The following is a 24,456-nucleotide window of genomic DNA, read 5'->3' as shown; positions in this document are numbered from 1 at the left end:
GACACATGAAAAATGAATAAGCAAAAACCAAAGAGAAGGGGTATCCAGCATAAATATTGCACCACTTGGCTTAGATAGATTTGTGAACTGGCTAACCTTCGCACCACTTTTGCTGTTTACAATTATTCAATCTGTGTATGTTGAACACATAATTCGCTACCATCAGATATATTTTAACAAATAATTTTTCTGCTCAAGTTGCTTTACTGAAGCACAACTCTATCACAGCAGGCATAAACCCATCTAAACCATTTGTTCCCAATTACAGTTGCTTCTACCAAATCCATCTTTACTTTTTTTCCCCATTATGGCCTGTACATTTAAATCCAATATTTTAAACATTTTTTGCAGGCTGTGTGACATTTTAAAGTGGACAACTAACTGCAATCTAAATGGCATCTTAGTTTGTCACAAGGCAGCAAATTATATTAAATACTGCACGTTGCCATTGTATATTTTATAATTTGTATGCAATACTGACCTAACTCGAACTCATTGTCATTCAAGGTGTAGGTTTGCTCGCTGAGCTATAGGTTTGATATCCAGACATTTCATTACCTGGCTAGGTAACATCATCAGTGGCAACCTCCAAGTGAAGCGAAGCTGTTGTCTCCTGCTTTCTATTTATATCTTTCTCCTGGATGGGGTTCCCGGGGGTTGTGATGATGTCATTTCCTGTTCATTTTCTGAGGGGTTGATAGATGGTATCTAGATCTCTGTGTTTGTTTATGGCATTGTGGTTGGAGTGCCAGGCATCTAGGAATTCTCTGCACGTCTTTGCTTAGCCTGTCCCAGGATAGATGTGTTGTCCCAGTCGAAATGGTGGTGTTTTTTTTTCCATTGTCATTCCTTATGCAATTAATTCAGCCTCTGTTTTTCTTCATACATTCCATCAGAGAATACATGCAAGACACAGTACCTTTTCCAATGTTTGAACAGGGGCTTAATTGGTGGCAAATCTGACCCAGTTCTACTGCAATACAAGTACACAGGAAAACCACTTATCCACCAAATCTGTGATAGTGCACATGGTCACGAAGTTAGTTCCATGTATCTTCCCTTCCTGCCATAATCTTCTGACAAAATACAAAAAAAAAAGGTGAAATAAAGCCAATTCTTCTTTGGCCCCTCGAGACAGACTGCCCAGTAAAACCGACTGACAACTGGACACTCCTCCTCAAAGCAGAAGCAAAATACTGTCAATGTCAGAAATTGGAGGTAATCAATAAAAATAGCTCGAAATACTCAGTAGGTTCAGCAGTTTCTGTGAAGACACGCATTGAGCTACTGTTTCAGGGTGATATCATTTCACTAGAACTGTTCTCTTTTTATCATGGTATCACTGTAGGAACGATCTCTTCAGAATGTTGAAAGAGAAAGGAAGATGCTCTTGATGGCATCTAGTGGAGGATGATGAAAATAGCAGAGGCTGGTCTTGTGAATACATAATCCAGTGGGATGGAAGATGAAGACAAGGAAAACTTCATCATGATTCTTAGATAGAAAGGAAGTATTGACAGCAGAAGTGCGAGAACACAGAACTTTACAGCACAGTACAGGCTCTTCAGCCCTTGATGTTGAGCCAACCTGTGAAATTAATCTGATGCCCATCTAACCTACACTGATCCATTATTTTCCATATGTATGACCAATGCCCAATTAAAAGCCCTTAACGTTGGTGAGTCTACCACTGTTGCAGGCAACACACCATATGCCTTAACAACCCTATCAACCTGTGTGGCAACTTTCAGGGATTTATGCACTCGGACTTAGATCTCTCTGCTCATCTACACTGCCAAGAATTTTACCAGTAGCCCAGTACTCTGAATTCCAGTTACTTCTGCCGAAGTGAACTACCTCACACTTTTCCGCATTAAACTCTATTTGCCACTTCTCAGCCCAGCTCTGCATTTTATCTCTGTCCCTCTGTAACCCACAACATCTTTTGGCACTACCAAAAATTCTGCCTACCTTAGTGTCATCCACAAATTTACTAACCCATCCTTCTACACCCACATCCAGATCATTTATAAAAATGACAACAGCAGTGGCTCCAAAACAGATCCTTGGCACAACATTGATAACTGAGCTCCAGGATGAACATTTCCCTTCAACCACCACCCTCTGTCTTCTTTCAGCTAGCCAATTTCTGATCCAAACTGCTAAATTACCTTCAATCCCAAAACTCCATATATTGTGCAAAAGCCTACCACGTGGAACCTTATCAAACACCTTACTGAAATCCATATACACCACATCAACCACTCTACCTTCATCTACCTGTTTTGTCACCTTTTCGAAGAGCTCAATACGGCTGGTGAAGCACAACCTAACCTTCACAAAACCATGTTGACGATCTCTAATCAACTTATTCCTTTCCAGATGATTATAAATCCTATCTCTTATCACCTTTTCCAACACCTTACCCATAACCGAACTATGACTCACGGTCTATAATTACAAGGGTGTCTTGACTCCTCTTCTTAAACAAGGGAGCAACATTTGCTATCCTCCAGTCTTCTGGCACTACTCCTGTCGACAATGATGACAAAGATCAAAGCAAAAGGCTCTGCAATCTCCTTCCTGGCTTCCCAGAGAATCCGAGGATAAATCCCATCTGGCCCAGGGATCTCATCTATTTTCAGATCTCCCAAAATTGCCAAAACCTCCTCTTTGTCAACCGCAATCCCATCTAATCTAGTAGCCTGTATCTCCGTATTCTCACTAACACTGTCTTTTTTCAATGTGAATACTGACGAAATGGAACAGACAACGCAGAGGACATCATGAACTAAGCAGAGAGAGTGCAATCTGAAGGTGAGGATCAAGCAAAACAAATCAGAAGCACTGACATGGAAATTGCTCTTCTAAAAGCACTTAGGTTGACTAGTTTCAGGAATACATTCAGCTCCCTTGCACTTGTGGTTCTGGTAGTTCTATTCTCTCCACGCAGAAGCTGGGTTCAAGGACCATAAACAGCACCAGAAATTGAGGCTCACACTCAGGCACAGTACAGATATAATACTGTACTATCTGAGAAGCTGTCCTTGACTAAGGAGTTAAAGTAAGACCCCATATATCCTACACAAAAAATACCATGACATGACTTTAAAGACGCATACCCCACTGTCCCAACTATATTTATCCCACAATTACAAAAATAGATTTGGACATTATCACATTACTACTCAGAGGTCTGTGCTATGTGTAAATTGGCTGCCATATGTCTTATTTCATCTTATTTCCTAGGCTGTAATAGCACTTTGGGGCATTGAGGTCCTGAAACATGCTACATAAATGTAATTTCTTCCATTTTTCTATGCAATCTCTACAATGAATGTTCATTCCTAAGATTGTTTATTGTCTGCAAAAACAAGTATTTCCCAATATGGATACTAATATCTTAAATTCAGGATCCTTGGCTGTCCAAAACCCATTCCTTACTATGCACCAAATCTAATGTCTACATTGTTCTACTATAAAACATCCAGCTCTCCACCTATGCTGGCAATTAGGGCTTCAAGCTATTCATTATTGAGTGGCCCTCCTTTGCATGTTTGCCAGGCCTTCATCATTTGTACAAAGATAGACACAGAATTTTTGTTAAGGCCTTTCTAATGCTTTGCACAAAGACAAAATCATATTTCTGTTTTATATTGAACAACAATTACAAAACAATCCTCAATTTGCTTTCACCAAAAGAGAAAATGCTGAAAAATCTCAGCAGGTTTGGCAGCATCTGTAAGGAGAGAAAAGAGCTGACGTTGAGTCTAACTGACCCTTTTACAGCAGAACAACAGCACATTGACCATTATTCAGAAAATTCCCTTGTGACCAGTCTGCTTAGGACAGAAAAATATACAGAAATACATACAAGGTTATAATTGTCAAGATTTATGCCAGACACGAATGTTGCAGTCAACAGCAATTTACTTGTATCCCTGAAAAGCAATGAATACAACCTTGGTAGCAACTCCGTTAGCACTGGTGTCAGGTCATTTACATTATAGGCTAGCTGATTTGATCTTGGCTGTAAAACATTCAAATAAGTGCTTAATGCCTGTTAGTTCACCATTTCTCCTACATTTTAATAGTGACCATACTATTTCATTGGCTATGAATCACTTTGGGAGGTCCTGAAATTGAGAAAGGTTCTGTATAATTCTAAGTATATCTTTCTTTTCTGACTCACAGGTCAGGTCCAGAGATATTAAATTGTATTTTTAAATAACAGCATTTCCTTGACAAAACTACAGCTTTCCCAATATAACGTGGCAAACTTTGATTGAAGATTCTGGATGAAACCAGGGTCCTGATTGGGTCTCAAAACTCAAGTGGATAATTTTGAATTAAAAAGTAGTTCAGGTCACGCTGCCTTGTGATCACTGCAATTAGTGAAATGTAAAGGTGGATTTAAACAAACAGAAAAAGATGTGAAAATTTCAAAACTCTGAAACTTAACCCGAACTCACTTTTGCCTTAATGAAGATTGAGCAAACATCGGTCAGCCAACATCCGCCCAGAATGTGGAGAAACTGGTGTTGGACTGGGGTGGACAAAGTTAAAAATCATACAACACCTGGTTATAGTCCAACAGGTTTATGAGGGGCCTGATGAAGGAGCAGCGCTCTGAAAGCTAGTGCTTCCAGATAAACCTATTGGACCATAACTTGGTGTTGTGTGATGTTTACCTTGCTCCAAAAGGCAGGTTGGTAACTTAGTTATTTTAAAAAGGTATGCAGCCTCTGACTTAACCAGTTTGGTTTTAACAAAGGCCAATCATATTTACACAGCTTCATGAATTAGACCAGGAAGATGAGGCGCATCTTCCTACCTTCTCATTAAACCCACCAAGGTAACTGGGCCTCCCTACCCCATAAGGTTGGAAATCATGTCTGCCCCTGAAGCAGAGTCCTCAAGCCAATTAAGCGGACTCCCAGATAAGAAACCTGACAGATCTGAAAGATAACAGTAATGGAATTAAAACTCCAAGATATCTGGTTTCCCTGTTAAAAAAAACACTGCCTATATTTAACTTACTCCTGTAAAATTCAGGCCATTAATTCACTCGCCAGCACCATCATGTTTTGTATTTTTTCCTGTGGTTCACACAAGCCCCATTGTTTAACCCAAAATTTGTGTAGCTTTCTCCTCACTCAAGAAATGTCATCACCATCATGTACTTAGCTTGCTTCCTGTAACTGTATCGAATGATTCCCCTTATTTACTACCTATAGTACAGATCTCCATATTTTTGTCCATTTCATCTGGAAACATTTCTCCCAAGTTCCCCACTAGAGTCAATAATGATTATCTTACGTACCAGCATGCAAGTTTCAGACTGATTCTCCTACACCTCTTTTCAAAGACCTCAAAGAGGTAGGTACCGTCTGAACTTGCTCTTTTTCTGAAGATAAGTGCTCCAATCTGTCTTGAAAATTATAACAAAGCTTTGGTATCATCCTTATAAAATCATCTTTATAGCTTCCCCAGTATCTCTATCAGTTTTACAACAAAGATATGGAGGTGCTGGAGTTGGACTGGGGTGGACATGGTCAGCAGTCACACGACACCAAGTTATAATTCAAGAGGTGTATTTGAAATCACAAGCTTTCAGAGCACTACCCCTTCGTCAGGTGAAGTGAAGACTTCAGGTGGAGGCTTCACCAGACGTAGGGGCAGCGCTATGAAAGATTAGGTTTATTTGAAATCGCTTCATGTGACTTCTGACCTTATTTATGTAAAGCAGAGATGAGAATTGTTCACAGCACTCGAGTGTAGTCTACCCAAGTTGAATTTTGGACATGGCTAGGGAAAATCACTACTCCCCTGAGTCGGAATGACATGAATGGTGAGTAAATGTGTCTTGCAATTTGGGTTATTAGATGAATGCTGGTTATGACTCAAGAACTTCTGGAACTTACTTAAAAGGCGTCAGAGGATTATTCATACCCACGCAAATACTTGGTGAAAGTATCATTATTCACGTAAATGTTCCACTCCCTCAATCTAAACTATGTGCTCATCCTAAAGTGGGGCTAGAGCTCAGAACCTTTGGCCACAAAGCAAAAGTTCCAAATTTGAATTTTATGTTTGTATCAATTGAGAATAATGCATTCCAGAAAGCAAGTATCTTCCTTATTTACTTAGTAGGACTGTAGCTACTTCAATCTCCTCTTCTTCATTCCTAGGCTGGAAGCACTTCATGCCACACCTAAGCAACTCCTTACATTTCCAAGATCCAAATCAAAACTCATCACATCATCTCTTCCAATTCATGCTTTGGCAGGACCTGGAAAAACTATCCATGAAAGACAGGAAAATACACAATTCTTCAGTGTTTCAAGATCTCAATGCCCCAAAATGCTTTACAGCCAATAACGTACATTTGAAGTGTAGTCATTGTTGCAGACTAGGAAAGGCAGCAACCATTTTGTACAGAACAATGTTGGATGAATAGGATTGAGAATTGATCAATCCAACTTAGGCATCAGTTGAGAGATATTAGCGAGAACAAGGGACATGCCTTGCTCTTCTTCAAGATAGTGCCATTGTTAGTCTATGTTCACCTGAATGTAGATGTGATTTCAGTTCAACATCTCTGTCAAAAGACATCACTTCCAAAAATGCAGTAATTGATTAAGTTTTCTTTGCTTACAATTACAGAGTTTGAAATAAAAAAGTAAACTGATAATCACTGAAAAACAACTTCAATTTACCACATCTCTTAAAGTTTGTCACAACTGGCATAACTTGCATCTTTACATAGAAAACTGCCTCTTGAGGCAGGATCATAAATTACACAATGAACTTTGCTCCTGCCCCATTTCTCAGAATGGAAATCACTGCAGCTTTAACAAATTTGCACAGGTAATTTTCAGGAATTACAAGTGAAAATGCAAAAAGTTAACGGACAGAATGCTGACATACAGGATTTGAATATAATCAGTTATCCAGCAAAAGGATTATTGGTTTCAATAACGCTCATTACTGAGCACCAATATTTTTCTCCAGCTGCTTCTTACTTAGTTTTGCATCGATAAAACCTTTGTGTATAATCCCATCGGCTGACCTATAATTAACTGCACTTTGCCAGACGCTTGAATTTACTTGTAAGATTAAACCACTCATTAAATTCTAAAAAAAAAGACTTTTAAGCTTTAGTACTTCACAGAAGGCGACCGTTTTCTTTATTTAAAGTAAAACTTGAGCTGTGCAATTTGTTTCGATAAGATCATCCGCCAGAATTGATAAAATTTTACATATTTTCAAAAGCACCAATACTTTAAGCTCAAAGCCTCCATAAATGAGCAAATATATTATTTTTTTAAACCTTTTTTATTTTCGGGAATGACCTTGCAATTGCACTGAAATCTCTGTCATGGCACTTTGTGGTATGGAGGATACCAGAATATTCAGTTTCTATATCTGACCTGCATGCAGCTTGTTGCTTCTAAGTAAAATTTCAGGATGCCAACATTACGCTTGAAACTGTTAAATTGGGGAAAACTAAGTTAACAGTTTCCACTCCTTACCCAATGATCCATGTCAGAGTGCAGATGCAGATACCAAGAGAAACCAGTCAGTCACCCAACTACTGCAAAGTCATTGTTGAGGTGGTGACTGGCTCCTGAAGAATGGTAATCAGCAAAAGTTAGCACTTTCAGAAAGACAGATGGATGGAGAAGGAAAAGCAGATGATGTGCTTTACAGTAAAAAGTTTTAACAGCTGCAGACTTCCAAAATGGTGAGGATGATCTAAAAGGAAAGAAATCTTTACCAAATAGAACTCAGTGAAATTGCTGAATGTCACCTTTATTTGGAGAAAATCACCTGTAAAATAGTTTATAAAAGGAACATGATGCAAAGAATTGCAATTTAAAACTAACCTAAGGCTAAAGGAAACACAAAATGATGAACAGCTCATTGATGTATTCCATAAGAATTTAAAAGACTTAATTCTCATAACAATCTTTGTATCTACCCCACCAATTGAATCATCTTCTCTAGCTTTCTTTTCAGTTCACAAACATGGGATTCTTTTTGGTTCTGAGCAATAAACAAAGGTCACCTATGATATCACTGTCTATGCCCTTCTGAAACCTTCAGCACTACTTTAAATGAACTCTGCTCTCCACTATTCTAACACTTTCTGATTGGGTGATGTGGAGGGATGGGGTGTGTGGGGGTTGTTGATAGGAGGTCAAACATCAAAACAAGTCGAACCCTTATCAGCCCTGTGCTTGTTAATCCATATTAAGCAAGAGTTTTTCAGCATCTTAAATTATCATTCTCCGGTTTAAATCCCCTCCATGGCCTTGAATTCCCTTTCTCTATAAAATGTTCCAATTCTACAGCTATGCATTCATCAACTCTGTAGTTTTACACGCCTCTCACTCCTTCATCCTTAGACCAGTTGGTGAACCATCAAGTCATTTAAGGCCCAAGCTATAGAATTTGTCCCAAATCCCTTTGATCTCTTTACTTCCCTCTGCTCCATCAAATACATTCTTAAAACCTAATTCTTTATCCAGCACTTGTATTCACTAGTAACATCTCTTCATTGGCTCCACAAACATTTGTTCATCTTATCATACTTCTAAAATGTCATGGAATGGTTTGCCATATTATATGTGCCACGTAACGGTGAGTTGTTTTTATAACAAAGTGATGGAAACCAAATATCTTTCACAAGATTGACACTGGAAACCATGCTAATCAGATATCCCTGGTGAGAGGGGTAGGAGCTTCAGAATCTACATTCCATGGCAACACAGCAGAAGTATGAAAAGGGCAGATGGAAGGATGGATGTACTTGTGAAAGCACCACATCAAGAGTTGAATAAAGTAGAATACCACATGCAAATACAGAGACAAATCAAGAACTGCTTGGTTCACCGCACATAAATTAACAGAAGCATGCAACAACTCAGACTGATCAAACACAAAATGCTTTTCACAAAACATTAAAAGACGACTTAATTCTCATAACAAACTTTGTATCTACCCCACCAATTGAATCTTCTTCTCTAGTTTTCTTTTCAGTTCACAAACATGGGATTCTTTTTGGTTCTGAGCAATAAACAAAGGTCACCTATGAAACCTTCACCTATCATCTTACAAGGAAAGTTGAGAAACCAGAATTTCATTACACTGAAATTCAGAAAACTTCCTCATATCTTTAAATCACGCAAAATGTAATGTTGCATTAATCGCTGGTGCCCAAAGTATGTTCCAAACAGTCACTATTAGAAGACAGTGCTCCCAACTGGTAAAGCAAGCTTGATGTGACACAGATATATAGACCAGAATAATTCCAAATGACACCCTGGATGTGAACTAAATTTGTCAATATCAACTCCAACACTACAATAGTGCTGCTTGGTCAAAAAGTGAAATAGAATACATCACAAAACGTTTAAGCTGTATAGAATCTGACCCTGCACACGGTTCAATGGGTAGCAATGTTACCTTGGAGTTTTAAGGTCTTGAGGAGGGATTAAATTCTGCAACAGATTCTTGGATACATTATCTCAGTTGATAATTCTATGACCAGAGGTGCCATCTTTCAGATTCTGCACCCTTTGGTGAACATAAAGAGCCCCCTCTGATATCCTAGCAAATATTTATCATACAACCAAAACAAATTATCCAGTAGTTATTCACATCACATTCTGCCAGACCTAGGTGGACACAGATTTAGTTGCTATATTTCATATTGTACATAATACATTAAATCAAGGATTTAATATGAATTTTAATGACTGATTTGTACTAAAATCCATTCTGGAGACATACAGCTTCTGAAAAAGCTTGAGGCTAGCTAAAACAAGCTTTCACTAAGCCAAAACGAGCATTTACCTTCGGGTTTAACCCATAAGTTTTTAAGTCTCAATGAATAAACAATTCTCTCATTTCCACTACATGTCTTGAAGAAACTACTTAGATGAACTGAGAAGTATGAATTCAACAACATACATGGAAATTCCAGGAAAAGTTAAAAGCCATTGCGGTATTGAAAACATGATAAAATAATATGGAGTCATGTCTAGTTTAAGCTATGTTTCACTTACATGAGGAGATGACTTCTTCAGCAGGACCAGTAGTGCTTGAAGTACCAGGTTTGAGAAGCGTGGGCCAATTGGAACATAATCTGAAATCAAACAGATTAATAGGTTTTTCTGAAAAAGTTATTATTCCTATACTCTGCTCCCCAAATCCTTGGTGAAATTTGAATCCACGAATATCTGGTCCATCTATAAAGTTCCTATTCTTTATAGGGAACATGTACAAAAGCGCAGATATATCTGATCATCCATCTTTTGCAGTATTACAGCTAAAGTGCATGAAAGTTTTTGGTACTTACTGCCTTTAATTTCCGATATGGCTAGAAAGAACTGTTTGTTCAGTCTATGGATTTGTCTTTACTCAGGGATCAACACTCAGTAGCAGGGACCTCAGTCAACTTTCCATCTCCGATATTAGAGTTAACCTAGATTTTGGTCATGAACAACTCCCCACTTTTGTAGCACTTTCATTCTATGTGCCACCTTCAAATAAGTGACAGGGCAGCTTAGGTTCACAAAACCCTCAGGTCACTGCTGCTTGATAACGCCAAATTTGGTGAGTGGTTTCAAACAAATGTTAACTCTCCCTTAATTTTGTTGCCTTGCAAATTTTATCTTATGAGTCTACTATTTTAGTTCTGTAATAAAGAAACAATGAACAGTACTGCACAGAAGCAGGCCCGTCAGCCCACCAAGACTGCCTTGGCACGTGATGCCTTTCTATATAAAAGGCCTTTTGCCTCAATGCAGCCTCACGTCTCTCGGTTCCCTGCTTATTCATGTAGCTAACAAGATTCCTCTTAAATGTTGCTATTGTATTTGCCTCCACCACCTTCTTTGGTAATGTATTTCAGGCACTTACCATCCTCTATATAAAAACTTGTCTCTCATCTCCTTTAAACTTTCTCTCCTTTATCTTAAATCTACATCTTCTAATAATTGACATTTCTACCTTGAAAAAAAAACTATCCATTCTATCCTCACCTCTGATAATTTTGTAAACTTCTATCAAATCATTCCTCATCCTGTGATGTTCAAATTTAAACAAACCAGGGGGTTTGTCCATCTCTCCTCATAGCTAACACCCTCCACCTGGGCGGCACGGTGGCATAGTGGTTAGCACTGCTGCCTCACAACGCCAGAGACCAGAGTTCAATTCCCGCCTCAAGCAACTGTCTATGTGGAGTTTGCACATTCTCCCAGTGTCTGCGTGGGTTTCCTCTGGGTGCTCTGGTTTCCTCCCACAGTTAGGTGAATTGGCCATGTTAAGTTGCCCATAGTGTTAGGTGAAGGGGTAAATGTAGGGGAATGGGTCTGGGTGAGTTGCTCTTCGGAGGGTCGGTGTGGACTTGTTGGGCCGAAAGGCCTGTTTCCACACTAAGTAATCTAAGCAAACCAGGCAATCTGTTTCTGTAACCTCTCCAAAGCCTCCACATCCTTCTGGTAGTCTGGCAACCAGAACCAAATGTGACTGAATTAAAGTTCTGTTCAGTTGCAACATGACTTGTCAATTTTAACACACTGCATCCTGACTGACAAGGACAAGCATGACACATGGCCATCTTGACTACCTTATCCACTTGTGTTGCCACTTTCAGGGAACTGTGCACTTGTACACCTAGACCTCTGTATGTTGGTGCGACTAAGGGTGGGCCCTTTAGTGCATACATCATCTGCCATTTCTCTGCCCAAATGTCAAACCTACCAATATTACACTGTATCCTCTGGCAAACTTCCTCACGAGCCACATCTCCCCAAATCCTTGTGTTGTCTGCAAACTTAGTCAGACAACTTAATTTCTTTTCCAAATCATTTACATAAATTACAAACAGAGGTCCCAGGACTGATCTCTGGTCACCATTAGTCACAGATCTCCAATCTGAAAAACACCCTTCCACTACTATGCTCTGTTCTGCACAGAAGGTTTAAGAGCAAAACTCAAGTTGACATTCACTGAGCGTATTACTGAGAGAGTGCTGCATGGTCAATGAATGATAAACACATAGCACACAGTCATAGCACACAGCTGGTCATCACGTAGGTTAGCACATCTCAGTTAGCCCTCCAAAGGAATCAATTAATCCAAGTCCAGTGCCCTGCATTTTACCCATAGCTCTGCTCTGCTATATTTTCCTTTTCAGGTCATAAGTAAATTCTCTTTTGAAAGCCTCAACTCACTTTGCCTCCATCACATTCTCAAGCAATGCATTTAGACCCTAACCACTGTGTGAAAATGGTTCACCTCCTGTGCCACAGCTTATTTTGCTAATTCCCTTAAATCCATGCCCTCTGGTTCCTGATCCTTCTGCCAAAGGCAACAGTTGCTTCCCATCTGCTCTATGTAGATACCTCATGACTCCAAAAAACTCTACAAAATTTCTTCTCAATCTTTGTTTCTCTAAGCAGATTAGTCCTGTACACTAAAGTCTAGGTCATCAATAATACTGATCCCTAGGAAACTCCATTATTAAACTTCCTTCAGTTTACAAAACAGCCGTTTACCAGTACTCAGCTTCTTGTCACTCAGTCAATTTCACATCTGTGTTGCTACTGTTACTTCAATTTCATGAGCTCTAACTTTATGTTAGGTTGCATGGCACTTAATCAAATGCCTTTTGGAAGCCCATATACACCATACCAACAGCACTATATTCATCAACATTCTCTGTAGCTCATCAAAATACTTCAAGTTAGTTAAACAAAATTTGCCCTGAACAGATTCTTGCTGATTTTGCTCAATGAATCTAACTTTCACAACTATTAAAGTGACTATTAAAGTATTTCTATAAAAGGTACCCCACCATTGAAGTCATACTCCTTTGTTCGGTTACAGATTTGCCTACTACTCTTTGAGCCCAATTTATCTGGGCCAGATTCATTCTTACTCTTTGTAGGTGGCTTTCCCTAGTAAATCATTATTACTCTGGATTAATCCTTTAACTTTTTCCAACCCATCTAAACTTTGTGTCACAATGAACATTGTCCCTTTAATGTTCCTCCACTGCCATTTGATCCATATTAGAGGAGGTCGCTGTACACATTGGAACTAACAACATAGGAAGGACAAATACAAAGTTAGGCAACGATTTAAAAAGGAGGTTCTCAAAGGAAGTAATATCCAGATTAGTCCTGGTGCTATGAGCTAGTGAAAGTAGGAACAGGAGGAAAGAGTATGAAAGCATGGCTAAGGCGTTGGTGCAGGGGAGAGGAATTCACATTTTTGAAATCTCTTCTGGGGTAGAATTGACCTGCATAAGGAGGACAGATTACACTTCAATTGGAAGGGGACAAATATGCTGGCAGGGAGATTTGCTACAACTGCTCAGGAGGATTTAAACTAGTAAGGTGGAGGAGTGTGACATAGGGATATAGTGAGGAAAGAGATCAATTTGAGACTGGTACAGTTGGGAAAAGGAGGGGGTCAAATAATCAGGGCAAGGAGTACAAAGCAGTGAATAAGTTAATGAATGTTAATAAATAAGTTAATAAATGAAACTGCATTTATTTCAATGCAAGAGGCCTACTAAGGATAGCAGATGAACTCAGGGAATGGTTAGGAAAATGGGACTGGGATCTCATAGCAATTACAGAGACGTGTCTCACGGATGGACAGGACTGGCAGCTTAATGTTCCAAGATACAAATACTACAGGAAGGATAGAAAGGGGGGCAAGAGAAGAGAGGTTTGGCGTTTTTGATAAGGGATAGCATTATGGCTGTATTTAGGGAGGGTATTCCTGGGAATCCATCCAGGGAAGTTATTTGGGTGGAATTGGGAAATAAGGAAGTGATGATCACCTTATTGGGATTGTTTTAGAGACAACCCAATAATCGGTGGGAAATTGAGAAACAAATCTGTAAGGAGATTGGATCTATAAGAGTAATAGGGTGGTTATGGTAGAGGATTTTAACTTTCCAAAAAAAGACTGGCACTGCCACAGTGTCAAGCATTTAGATGGACAGGAATTTGTTCAGTGTGTACGAGAAAATTTTCTGATTCAGTATGTGGATGTACCTACTACAGAAGGTGCAAAACTTGACCTACTCTTGGGAAATAAGGCAGGGCAGATGACAGAGGTGTCACTGGGGGAGCACTTTGGGGCCAGCAATTATAATGCTATTAGTTTTATAATAGCGATGGAAAAGGAGAGACTGGATGTAAAAGCTGACATTCTAACTTGGAGGAAGGTCAATTTTGATGGTATTAGGCAAGAACTTTCAAAAGCTGAATGAGGGCAGATATTTCAGGTAAAGGGATGGCTGGAAAAAGGGAAGACTTCAAAAATGAGATAACAAGAATCCAGGGACAGTACGTTCCTGTTAGGGTGAAGGCAAGGCTGGTAGGTGTAGGGAATGCTAGACGACTAAAGAAATTAAGGTTTTGGTTAAGAAAAAGGAGGAAGCATATGTCAGGTATACACAGCAGAAATTGAGTGAATCCTTAGAAGAGTATAAAGGCATTAGGAGTATACTTGAGACGGACATTAGGAGGGCAAAAAGTGGACATGAGATAGCTTTGGCAAACAGGGTTATAGAATCCAACTATGTTAAGGACAAAAGGGTAGCGAGGGCAAGAATAAGGCCCCTCAAAGATCAGCAAGGCAGCCAATGTGCAGAACCGCAGGAAATAGGGGAGATACTAAAGTAGTATTTTGCATCAGTATTCACTGTGGAGAAGGACATGGAAGATATAGAATGTGGGGAAATGATAGTGACATTTTGAAAAAAGTCCATATTACAGAGGTGGTGGTGTTTGAAGTCTCAAAACATAAAGGTGGATAAATCGCCGGGACCTGACCTAGAATTCTGTGGAAAGCTTAGGAAGGGATTGCTAGGCTCCTTGCTGAGATATTTGTATCATTGATAGTCACAGGTGAGGTGCCAGAAGAGTGGAGATTGGCTAATGTGGTGCTACTATTTACGAAAGATGGTAAGGAAAAGATAGGAAACTATAGACTCGTGAGCCTGACATCAGTAGTCAGCAAGTTGTTGGGAGGAAATCCTGAGGGACAGGATTTACATGTATTTGGAAAGGCAAGGACTGATTAGGAATAGTCAACATGATAAGTGAAGAAATATATGGGCGGCACAGTGGCACAGTGGTTAGCACTGCTGCCTCACAGCGCCTGAGACCCGGGTTCAATTCCCGCCTCAGGCGACTGACTGTGTGGAGTTTGCACGTTCTCCCTGTGTCTGCGTGGGTTTCCTCCAGGTGCTCCGGTTTCCTCCCACAGTCCAAAGATGTGCAGGTCAGGTGAATTGGCCATGCTAAATTGCCCGTAGTGTTAGGTAAGGGGTAAATGTAGGGGTATGGGTGAGTTGCGCTTCGACGGGGCGGTGTGGAGTTGTTGGGCTGAAGGGCCTGTTTCCACACTGTAATGTAATCTAAATATTGGGGCAGTGGCTACACCTGAAACACTACAGGTGTAATGACTTCTACCTATCTTCGTCCTCTGTCCAAAAAAAGAAATACCTCTTGTGGAGGGTTGGTGAGGTAAAGTTTTTTTTAAATCTCTTTTGGCAATTTAGAGCAGAGAGGATGGAAGCTAGGGAAGTTGCATGCTCCTCTTACAGGATGTCAGAGGGAAAGGTCACCACTGGTGAGCCTGCTGACTTCACCTGCAAGCAGTGCACCCAACGCAATCTCCTCACAGACTACGTTAGGGAACTGGAGCTGGAGAAATTTGGATCATTCGGGAAGCTGAGGGGGTGATAGAGAGAGGTTATAGGGAGATAGTCACACCTAAGTTACAGGATAAAGGTAGCTGGATGACTGGTAGGAGAGGGAAAAGGCAGTGGCAGTCAGTGCAGGGATCGCTTGTGGCTAATCCCCTTAATAGTATACCACTTTAGATAATGTTGTGGGGAGGGGGGGGGATACTTACCAAGGGAAAGCCTAAGTGGCCAGCTCTCTGGCACTGAGCCTGGCTCTGTGGTTCAGAAGGGAAGGGGGAGAATAGGAGAGTGATAGTGATAGAAGATTCAATGGTTAGAGGAACAGACAGGAGATTCTGCAATCACGAATGAGACTCCCGGTTGGTATGTTGCCTCCAAGGTGCCAATTCAGGGATGCCTCAGATTGACTTTACTGGATTCTTAAGGAGGAGGGAGAGCAGCCAGAAGTTGTGGTACACATTGGTACCAATGACATAACTATGAAAAGGGATGAGGACCTGAAAAGTGAATCAAGGGAGTTAGTTTGAAAGCTAAAAAAGGTCAGATGAGCAGAGTAGTAATCTCAAGATTGCTACTGGTGCCACAAGCTAGTGAGTCTAGGAACAGAGAGTGAGTGCAGGTGAACACATGGCTGCAGAGCTGGTTTTAGGAGGGAGGGCCTCAGATATGTGGATCATTGGGTACCTTCTGGGGGAGACGGGAGCAGTACAAGGAGGATGAAATGGAGGGGTAGCAATATCCTGGGCAGAAGGTTTGCTAGAGCTCTTAGAGAGAGTTTAAACTAGTTTGCCAGAGGAATGGGAATCGCAGTTATGGATCAGAGAATGGAGTAGCTGGTGAACAGAGTTGAGACTGTGGTGCTGGAAAAGCACAGCAGGTTAGGCAGCATTTGAGGAGCTGGAGAATCAATGTTTTGGGCATTAGCTCTTCATCATATGCCTAAAGTGTCGATTCTCCTGCTCCTCAGATGCTGTCTGACCTGTTGTGTTTTTCCAGCACCATGCTCTTGACTCTGATCTCCAGCATCTGCAGTCCTCACTTTCTCCTAGTTGGTGAACAGACAGATATAGTGTGCAGAGAGTCTGTGAAGAAGGGTAGACAGTTGATAGGGCAAAGTTGCAGTAATAGGTTGATGGGTTGAAGTGTCAGGAATAAGGGTAATGAACTTAGAGCATGGATCAATACTTGGAACTATGATGTTATAGCCATTACAGACACTTGGATATCACAGAGGCAGGAATGGTTTTTGGATGTTCCAAGGTTTAGATGTTTCAAAAGTATTGGGGAGGGAGATAGAGGATGTGAGGGACTGGCATTGCTAATCAGGGATAGTATAACAGCTGCAGGAAGGGAGGTTGTTGAGGAGGGTTTGTCTACTGAGTAGAGTATGGGTGGAATTCAGACTACACTGAGCAACATTATTACAATATTTTCCTCCTTTGGTCGATCCAAATAGATGTGCACTTTTTACACAGTCATTAAACAAGCCCTTGGCTGTCCTCACAGGCAGATGTAAAAAATCTCATGGTAATATTTCACAGGAGGGCAGGAAGTTCGCCCCAATGCCTGACTCATACTTAACCCTCAACCAACAACAGTGGATCTGGTCATGATCTCATTCTTGTTCGTTGGGCACTCTGCTTGCAAATTGGCAGCTTTGTTTCCTACTTTATACACGGATATTATTTCAAACCTGGCTCACTGACAGTATAATAAAAGCAAAATACTGTGGATGCTGAAAATCAGAAACAAACACAAAATGGGATGGTGTCATGGTGGAGTGAAGACATTTTTACAGGTGATGGATTAATGTTAGAGGGTAGCACAGAGAACAGTCCCTGTGAAATACAAGCAGGGGAGGGGAAGATCATTTGCTGGTGGCATGCTGCTGGAGGCAGCAGAAATGTAAAGAATGATCTTTGAATGAACAGACTAGTGTCGTAGAAAGTGAGAATAAAGGGAATCTTATGATTGTTCTGGAAAGGACAGGAGAGGTGAGGACAAAAGTGCAGGAAATGAATCAGACAATGGGTCCATTCACCTCCTCTATCCTCATTGTTTAACAGCTCAAATACTCCAGTTGAAGAAGCGTTTTACTTGTACTTGTACTGTACTCATAATGCCGTCTCCTTTACAGTGGCAAGACCAAATGCAGACTGGGTGGCCACTTTGCAGAACACTTCTGGCTATCAGTAGGAATGATCCTGATCTTTTATTTCAACAAAGCCTCTTACTCTCATGCTAACCTTTGTGTCCTGGGCCTGCTGTAATGTTCCAATGAAGCACAATACAAGTTTGATGAACAACACTCTTTAGGACTCAACACTGAATTCCACAACTTCAGTGCCTGACCTAATGTTTTCCTTACATTCTTACTAACCTCTCCCCATCCCAGCCCCCATTTTCATCCTTTCACACCTTAATTTACACCGATTATACACCTCTACTTGTCTTTCGCCTCAGTTAGCAAGCTTTTGCCTTTTACACTGGGCCTCTACACCATCTCTTACCCTCCTTCGCCTCAGTCAAAAGTATAAAAAAAAAGAAATTTCCAATTCCTATTAGGTCTGAAGATGATTCATATCAGATTTGAAGTGTAAGAAACTGCAATCCAGTGACTTGAGCTCACAGCCAATGATGGCTACGCAACTTGCATCATTATACTGTCCACATTCCAATACCATGAAAAGGTGTTTAACTGTCTGTGATAGTCCAAAAACAACAATTTATATGGAAAATACACAAATCGTATCCCTTAACCTTTTAGCACGGTGTTCAGACACATATTCTAGTAAGCAACATACTGGAATCCAACCAGTAAACATAACTACTTTGACAATGGGTCCCTGGCTGAGAGGGATTCCCAAACATGATCTAATTGAGTTACAACTGGAATACACTGCCATAATCTTATTTAGATCCCTGGGCAGATCCTCAGGTTCAGAGAAACGCAGAATAGGAGCAGGAGTAGTCTGGACCAGTGGGCATAATCTCAGAATAAAAGGGCACCAATTTATCACTGAGATGAGGAAGAATTTCTTCTCTCAGAGGATTGAGCGTCTTTGGAAGTCCTTGCCACAGAGAGCTGTAGAGGGTAGAGTCCTTGTGCACATTTAAATCTGAGATAGATAAATTCTTGATTAGAAAGGGAATCAAGGAGTACAGTGAAAGGGCAGGAAAATGGATGTGAACAACGTTGAAACAGTCATAGTCATAGATTCGTACAGCACAGAATCAGATCCTTTGGTCCAACCCGTCCATGCTGACCAGATATCCAAAACTAATCTCGTCCCATTTGCCAGCACTTGGCCCATATCCCTCTAAACTCTTCCTATTCATACCAGAAGCATTTTAAATGTTGTAATTGTATCAGCCTTCACCACTTCCTCTGACAGCTCATTCTATACACACTACCCTTGATGTGAAAAAATTGCCCCTTAGGTCATTTTTAAATCATTCCCCTCTCACCCTAAACCTATACCCTCTAGTTCTGGACTCACCCAGGGATAAGTCCTTTTCTATTTACCCTATCCACGCCCCTCATGATTTTATAAACCTCTATAAGGTCACTCCTCAGCCTCCAACACTCCAGAGAAAGCAGCCCCAGCCTATTCAGGCTCTCCCTTTAGCACAAACCTCCAACCCTGGCAACAGTCATGATCCTAGGCAATGATGGTGCAGGCTCAAGAGGCAGAATGACCTACTCCTGTTCCTATTTCTTAAGCTTCCAGTTGGTTCTGCCATTTCAAGTAGACCATGGCTGATCTTTCTCACATAATGCCCTTATTCCTTCAATATCTTGAAATTTATCAATTTTGGTCTGGAATATATTCAATGACTGGGCCACCACTGTCCTCTGGGGTACAGGGTTCCAAAGATTTGCTACCCTTTAAATGAAGAAATTAGTCCTTATCATAGTACTATGATGGCGGCACGGTGGCTTAGTGGCTAGCACTGCTGCCTCTCAGCACCAGGGTCCCAGGTTTGATTCCAGCCTCGGGTGACTGCGTGAAGTTTGCACATTCTCCCCGTGTCTGTGTGGGTTTCCTCCGGGTGCTCCGGTTTCTTCCAAAGGATGTGCTGGTCAGGTGAATTGGCCATGCTAAATTGCCCATAGTTTTAGGTGCATTAGTCAGAGGAAAGTGGGTCTGGGTGGGTTACTCTTCAGAGGGTCAATGTGGACTGGTTGGGCCGAAGGGCCTGTTTTCACACTGTAGGGGATCTAATCTAAAAAAAACTAATCTAAATTAACAATCTTTTAATCTGAAACTATACTGTCTGGTCCTAAACCACATCTTGTCAGCCAGGAGAAACATCCTTCCTGCATCTACCCTTCCGAATCTTGTCAAAAGTTTGTTTCAGAGCGCTGGTTGACCAGTTGGGTTAGCCATTATCTTATATGTCAGTGCCCTCACTGCAGCCTCAGATCTCTCACCCATGGCTTCAATGTTTGACATGAAACTAATGCATTTATGAAACATAACTAGTACTGGTAATTTGACAGTAGCTACTTCCAGTCTATTGTGACAAGTGGCTTCTTGGGTTAACCGCAGAACAAAGCCATGTGCAAAGTTTGAAACAGTCAAGTACCTTGGTAGGCAAGATATCTCTCTGCTTACCTAGCAGTCGCTCAATGTCATCAACCACAACACAGCTCAGTTGAGACTTGTATGCATCCTCAAAGATCTGTCAACACAAATTAATAGATAAGATTATTAAATAATACATCAGTTAGGCTTGTGGTAACATATCTGTCTTTGTAAATGGAAAGGTTCTACAGTGAAATGTATATTATTCTTCAGTCTAATGTTTCAATGTCCTCAACAAATTTCAATAACATTGTTATACACTCTGCTCCTGCCAACAAACTATATTATACTCTACCTGGCAATCATTCCTCAGGTTCATGATAATGAAACTTGTTAAGACCTAAGGTCCAATTTCAGTATTTTGTACCCAACATTTATCAAAGTGCCAAAACATGTATGATCCAGAATGTTACAGGTCAGAAAGTTGACAATGCACTGAGGGCCATGGCAGCTCCATCTATCCTCATCGTCCTTTCTCCCCTACATTCTGTGAATATTTCTTGAACTATTATTTATAATTTCACATTCAGCAAAACCCATCTTGCTCATTAATGTCCCTCAGGGAAGGAAATCTGCCTTTCTCACCTGATCTAGCCTACAAATGACTTCAGATCCACAGCAAAATGGTTAACTCTCAGCTGCCATCTTAAATTGCTGAGCAAGCCACTCAGTTGTCTCAATCACTAGGAAGTGTCAATAAAGAAATGAAACCAAAAGATCATCTGGAATCAACCTAGGCACTGGAAAAGACAACTGGTCAAGCGACAGCCTGACATAGTCATACTCATTGAATCATACATTACCCACAACATTTGTATAGAATTTACAAAGAAATTGGTCTATATTTTATACAAGCCTTCTCCCAACTAGATTACATTATCTAGCCAGATCCTTTTTTTAGCACCTCCCATTCTAGCTTCCCTTTTGATTCAAGTACTGAACAGGAAATCTAGACGAGTTCGCTAGCACCGTCATGGACTTCATAAGCAAAGGCGTGCCAAAGAAATCAATCCATATGTTCCCCAACAGAAACCTTGGATAAACCAGGAAATCCACTCCCTACTGAAAACCAGGCATGCAGCATTCAAGTCAGACAATCCAGACCAGTACAGAAAATCCAGATTTGAGTCCGCAAAGCCAGGGATGCCAAGAGGCAGTACCGCACTAAGTTAGAGACCCAAAGCAACCATACCGACTCCTGCCACCTATGGCAAAGCCTAAACAACATGACCGGATACAAAATGAAGCAGAATTAGATAATGGACAAAGACACAATTCTCCGGATGGGTTCAAGCAGAATGCCAGTGGTGCGGTGTCACCTGCTCCCTCCGTCACTACAGCAGATGCCAGATCGGCCTTCCTGGGAGCCAACCCAAGGAAAGCAATAGACCTAGACAGAACCCTCGTCTGTGTGCTTAGATCCTGTGCAGACCAGCCGGCAGAGGTATTCACTGACATGTTCAACCTCTCCCTTCTACAAGCCGAAGTCCCCACCTGCTTCAAGAAGACCACCGTCTTCCCAGTACCTAAGAAAGCACATGCAACATGCTTTAATAACTACTGCCCAGTGGCTTTGACCTCTATTATCATGAAGTGCTTCGAGAGGCTGGTCATGCACCACATCAACTCCAGCTGCCCTGCCTGCCTCAATCCCCTGCAATTTGCCTACCGACATAACAGGTACAGCAGATGCCATTCCCCTAGCCTTGTACTCATCCCTGGAACATCTGGCCAACAAGGACACCTACTTCAGACTCCTGCTTATCGACCACAGCTCTGCCTTCAAAAACATAATCCCTTCCAGACTGATCGCAAAACTGAGACCTAGATCTCAACTCTGCCCTCTGTAACTAGATCCTCAGCTTCCTGACCCATAGACCATGATCAGTGAAGATAGACAACTATACCTCCTCCACAATAACACAACACTGGAGACCCCCAAAGATGCATTCTCAGCCACCTGCTGTACTCCCTGTACTCCCACAAATGTGTAGCTAAATTCCAAATCAACACGACCTACAAGTTTGTTGATGACACCATGGTTGGACAGATATCAAACAACGATGAGTCTGAATACAGAAATGACAGAGCGGGCTTGATGACATGATTCAATGATAACAGCCTCTCTCTCAATGTCTGCAAAACTAAAGAACTGATCATTGACTTCAAAAAGAAAAGGAGGAGAAAACACTCCCATTTACATCATCGGAGTGGAGATTGAGAAGGTGGAGAGCATCACATTCCTAGGAATGGTGATAACCAACAACGTTTCATGGACTTCCCATGAAGATGCGACTATCACGAAGGCACAACGATGCCTCTTCTTCAAGCTGCTGAGGAAATTTGGCATGTTCGTAAGGACCCCCACCGACTTTTAGAGGCACCATAGAAAGCATACTGCCCAGGTGCATAACAGTCTGGTATGGCAACTGCTTTGCCCAGGACCATAAGAAACTATAGAAGGTTGTGTGCACAGCCCAGACCACCACAGAAGCCAACCTCCCATCCATGAACTCCATTTACACTTCTCGATGCCACAGAAAGGCTGCCATCATCAAAGACCCATCCCATCCTAGTAATGCGCTCCTCCAACCTCTTTCATCAGGCAGAAGATACACACACCAGCAGGTTCAAGAACAGCTTCTTCCCTGTCATTATTAGACTGATGAATGGACTCTCTAACTTCAAATAATGCTGATCTTGCCTCGTGCACATCCTGTGCGATGTAACCTGTATGTCTTACTCGCCCAAGCTTTTCTCATTCTATGATCTGACTGTCCTTGCTATGATCTGACTACACTGCTCACAAACAAAGCTTTTCAATGTACCCAGGTACACGTGACAATCTCTCACTAGGAGACCATTTCGATGATCGTGATCATAACTTCCTGAACTTTACTATAGTCATGCAGAGGGATAGGAGCAGACAGTATGGGAAAGTATTTAACTGGGGGAGGAGGAATTATATTATTAGGCAGGAACTGGGCACCTAAATCAGGAACAGGTGCTCTCAGGAAAATGCACAACGGAAATGTGGAGGTTGCTTAGGGAGAACTTGCTATTAGCGCTGGACACGTTTGTCCCATTGAGGTAAGGAAGGGATGGTAGGGTGAAGGAACCTTGTGTGACAAGGGGACATTGAGTCAAGAGAAAGAAGGTTGAGGAAGCAAATATCAGACAGGGCTCTACACATTACAAGGTAATCAGGAAGGAACTGAAGAATAGACTTAGGAAAGTTAGAAAGGGGCATGAAAAAGCTTTAACTGGTAGGATTAAGGAAAACCCTAATGCATCCTATACTCATGTAAGGAACAAGAGGATGGATAGAGTGAGGGGAGGGCCAATTAGGGATAGTGTAAGGAACTTGTGCCTGTAGTCGGAGGAGGTAGGGGAGATTCTTAATGAATACTTTACTTCAGTATTCATTATGGAGAGGGAACTTGTCATTTGTGAGAATAGCGTGAAACAGGCTGATATGATCCAACAGGTTCATGTTAAGAAGGAGAATGTGATGAAAAATTTGAAAAACATAAGAATAAATAAGTCCCCTGGACCAAACGGGATATATCCAAGGTTTCTACAGTAAGCGAGGGAAGAGATTGTTGCGTCTTTGGACAATGATCTTTGCGTCCTCACTGTCCACTGGAGTAGTACCAGATGATTGGAGGGTGGCAGATAGAATATAGAACATTACAGCGCAGTACAGGCCCTTCAGCCCTCAATGTTGCACCGCCCTGTCATACTAATCTGAAGTCCATTCCACCTACACTATGCCATATACGTCCATATGCCTGTCCAATGAAGACTTAAATGCACTTAAACTTGGCGAATCCACTACCATTGCAGGCAAAGCATTCCATACCCTTACTACTCTGAGTAAAGAAACTACCTCTGACATCTGTCTTATACATATCTCCCCTCACTTTAAAGTTGTGTCCCCTCATGTTTGCCGTCCCCATACTTGGAAAAAGGCTCTCCCTGTCCACCCTATGATTATCTTGTATGTCTCTATTAAGTCATCTCTCAACCACCTTCTCTCTAACGAGAACAGCCTCAAGGCCCTCAGCCTTTCCTCGTAAGACATTCCTCCATACCAGACAACATCCTAGTAAATCTCCTCTGCAC

General features: G+C 41.3%; 1 protein-coding gene across 1 annotated transcript in view; it reads right to left on the bottom strand.

The window, feature by feature from the left end:
* The window catches only part of LOC122540015 (vesicle-fusing ATPase), a 278,045-nt gene that overhangs the window by 98,110 nt on the left and 155,479 nt on the right, over positions 1–24,456 (bottom strand). Inside the window, exons 16-17 of the mRNA XM_043675302.1 lie at positions 20,362–20,428; positions 10,074–10,153 (exon numbers count right to left, since the gene is read on the bottom strand). Coding sequence (XP_043531237.1) covers positions 10,074–10,153; positions 20,362–20,428 — 147 coding nt within the window. The remainder of the gene's footprint in view (positions 1–10,073; positions 10,154–20,361; positions 20,429–24,456) is intronic.

The sequence above is a fragment of the Chiloscyllium plagiosum genome, chromosome 33, assembly GCF_004010195.1.
Source record: "Chiloscyllium plagiosum isolate BGI_BamShark_2017 chromosome 33, ASM401019v2, whole genome shotgun sequence".
Classification (NCBI taxonomy): Eukaryota; Metazoa; Chordata; class Chondrichthyes; order Orectolobiformes; family Hemiscylliidae; genus Chiloscyllium; species Chiloscyllium plagiosum.
The sequence above is the reverse complement of the archived record's forward strand: the minus strand, read 5'-3'. Positions and strand labels throughout refer to the sequence as shown.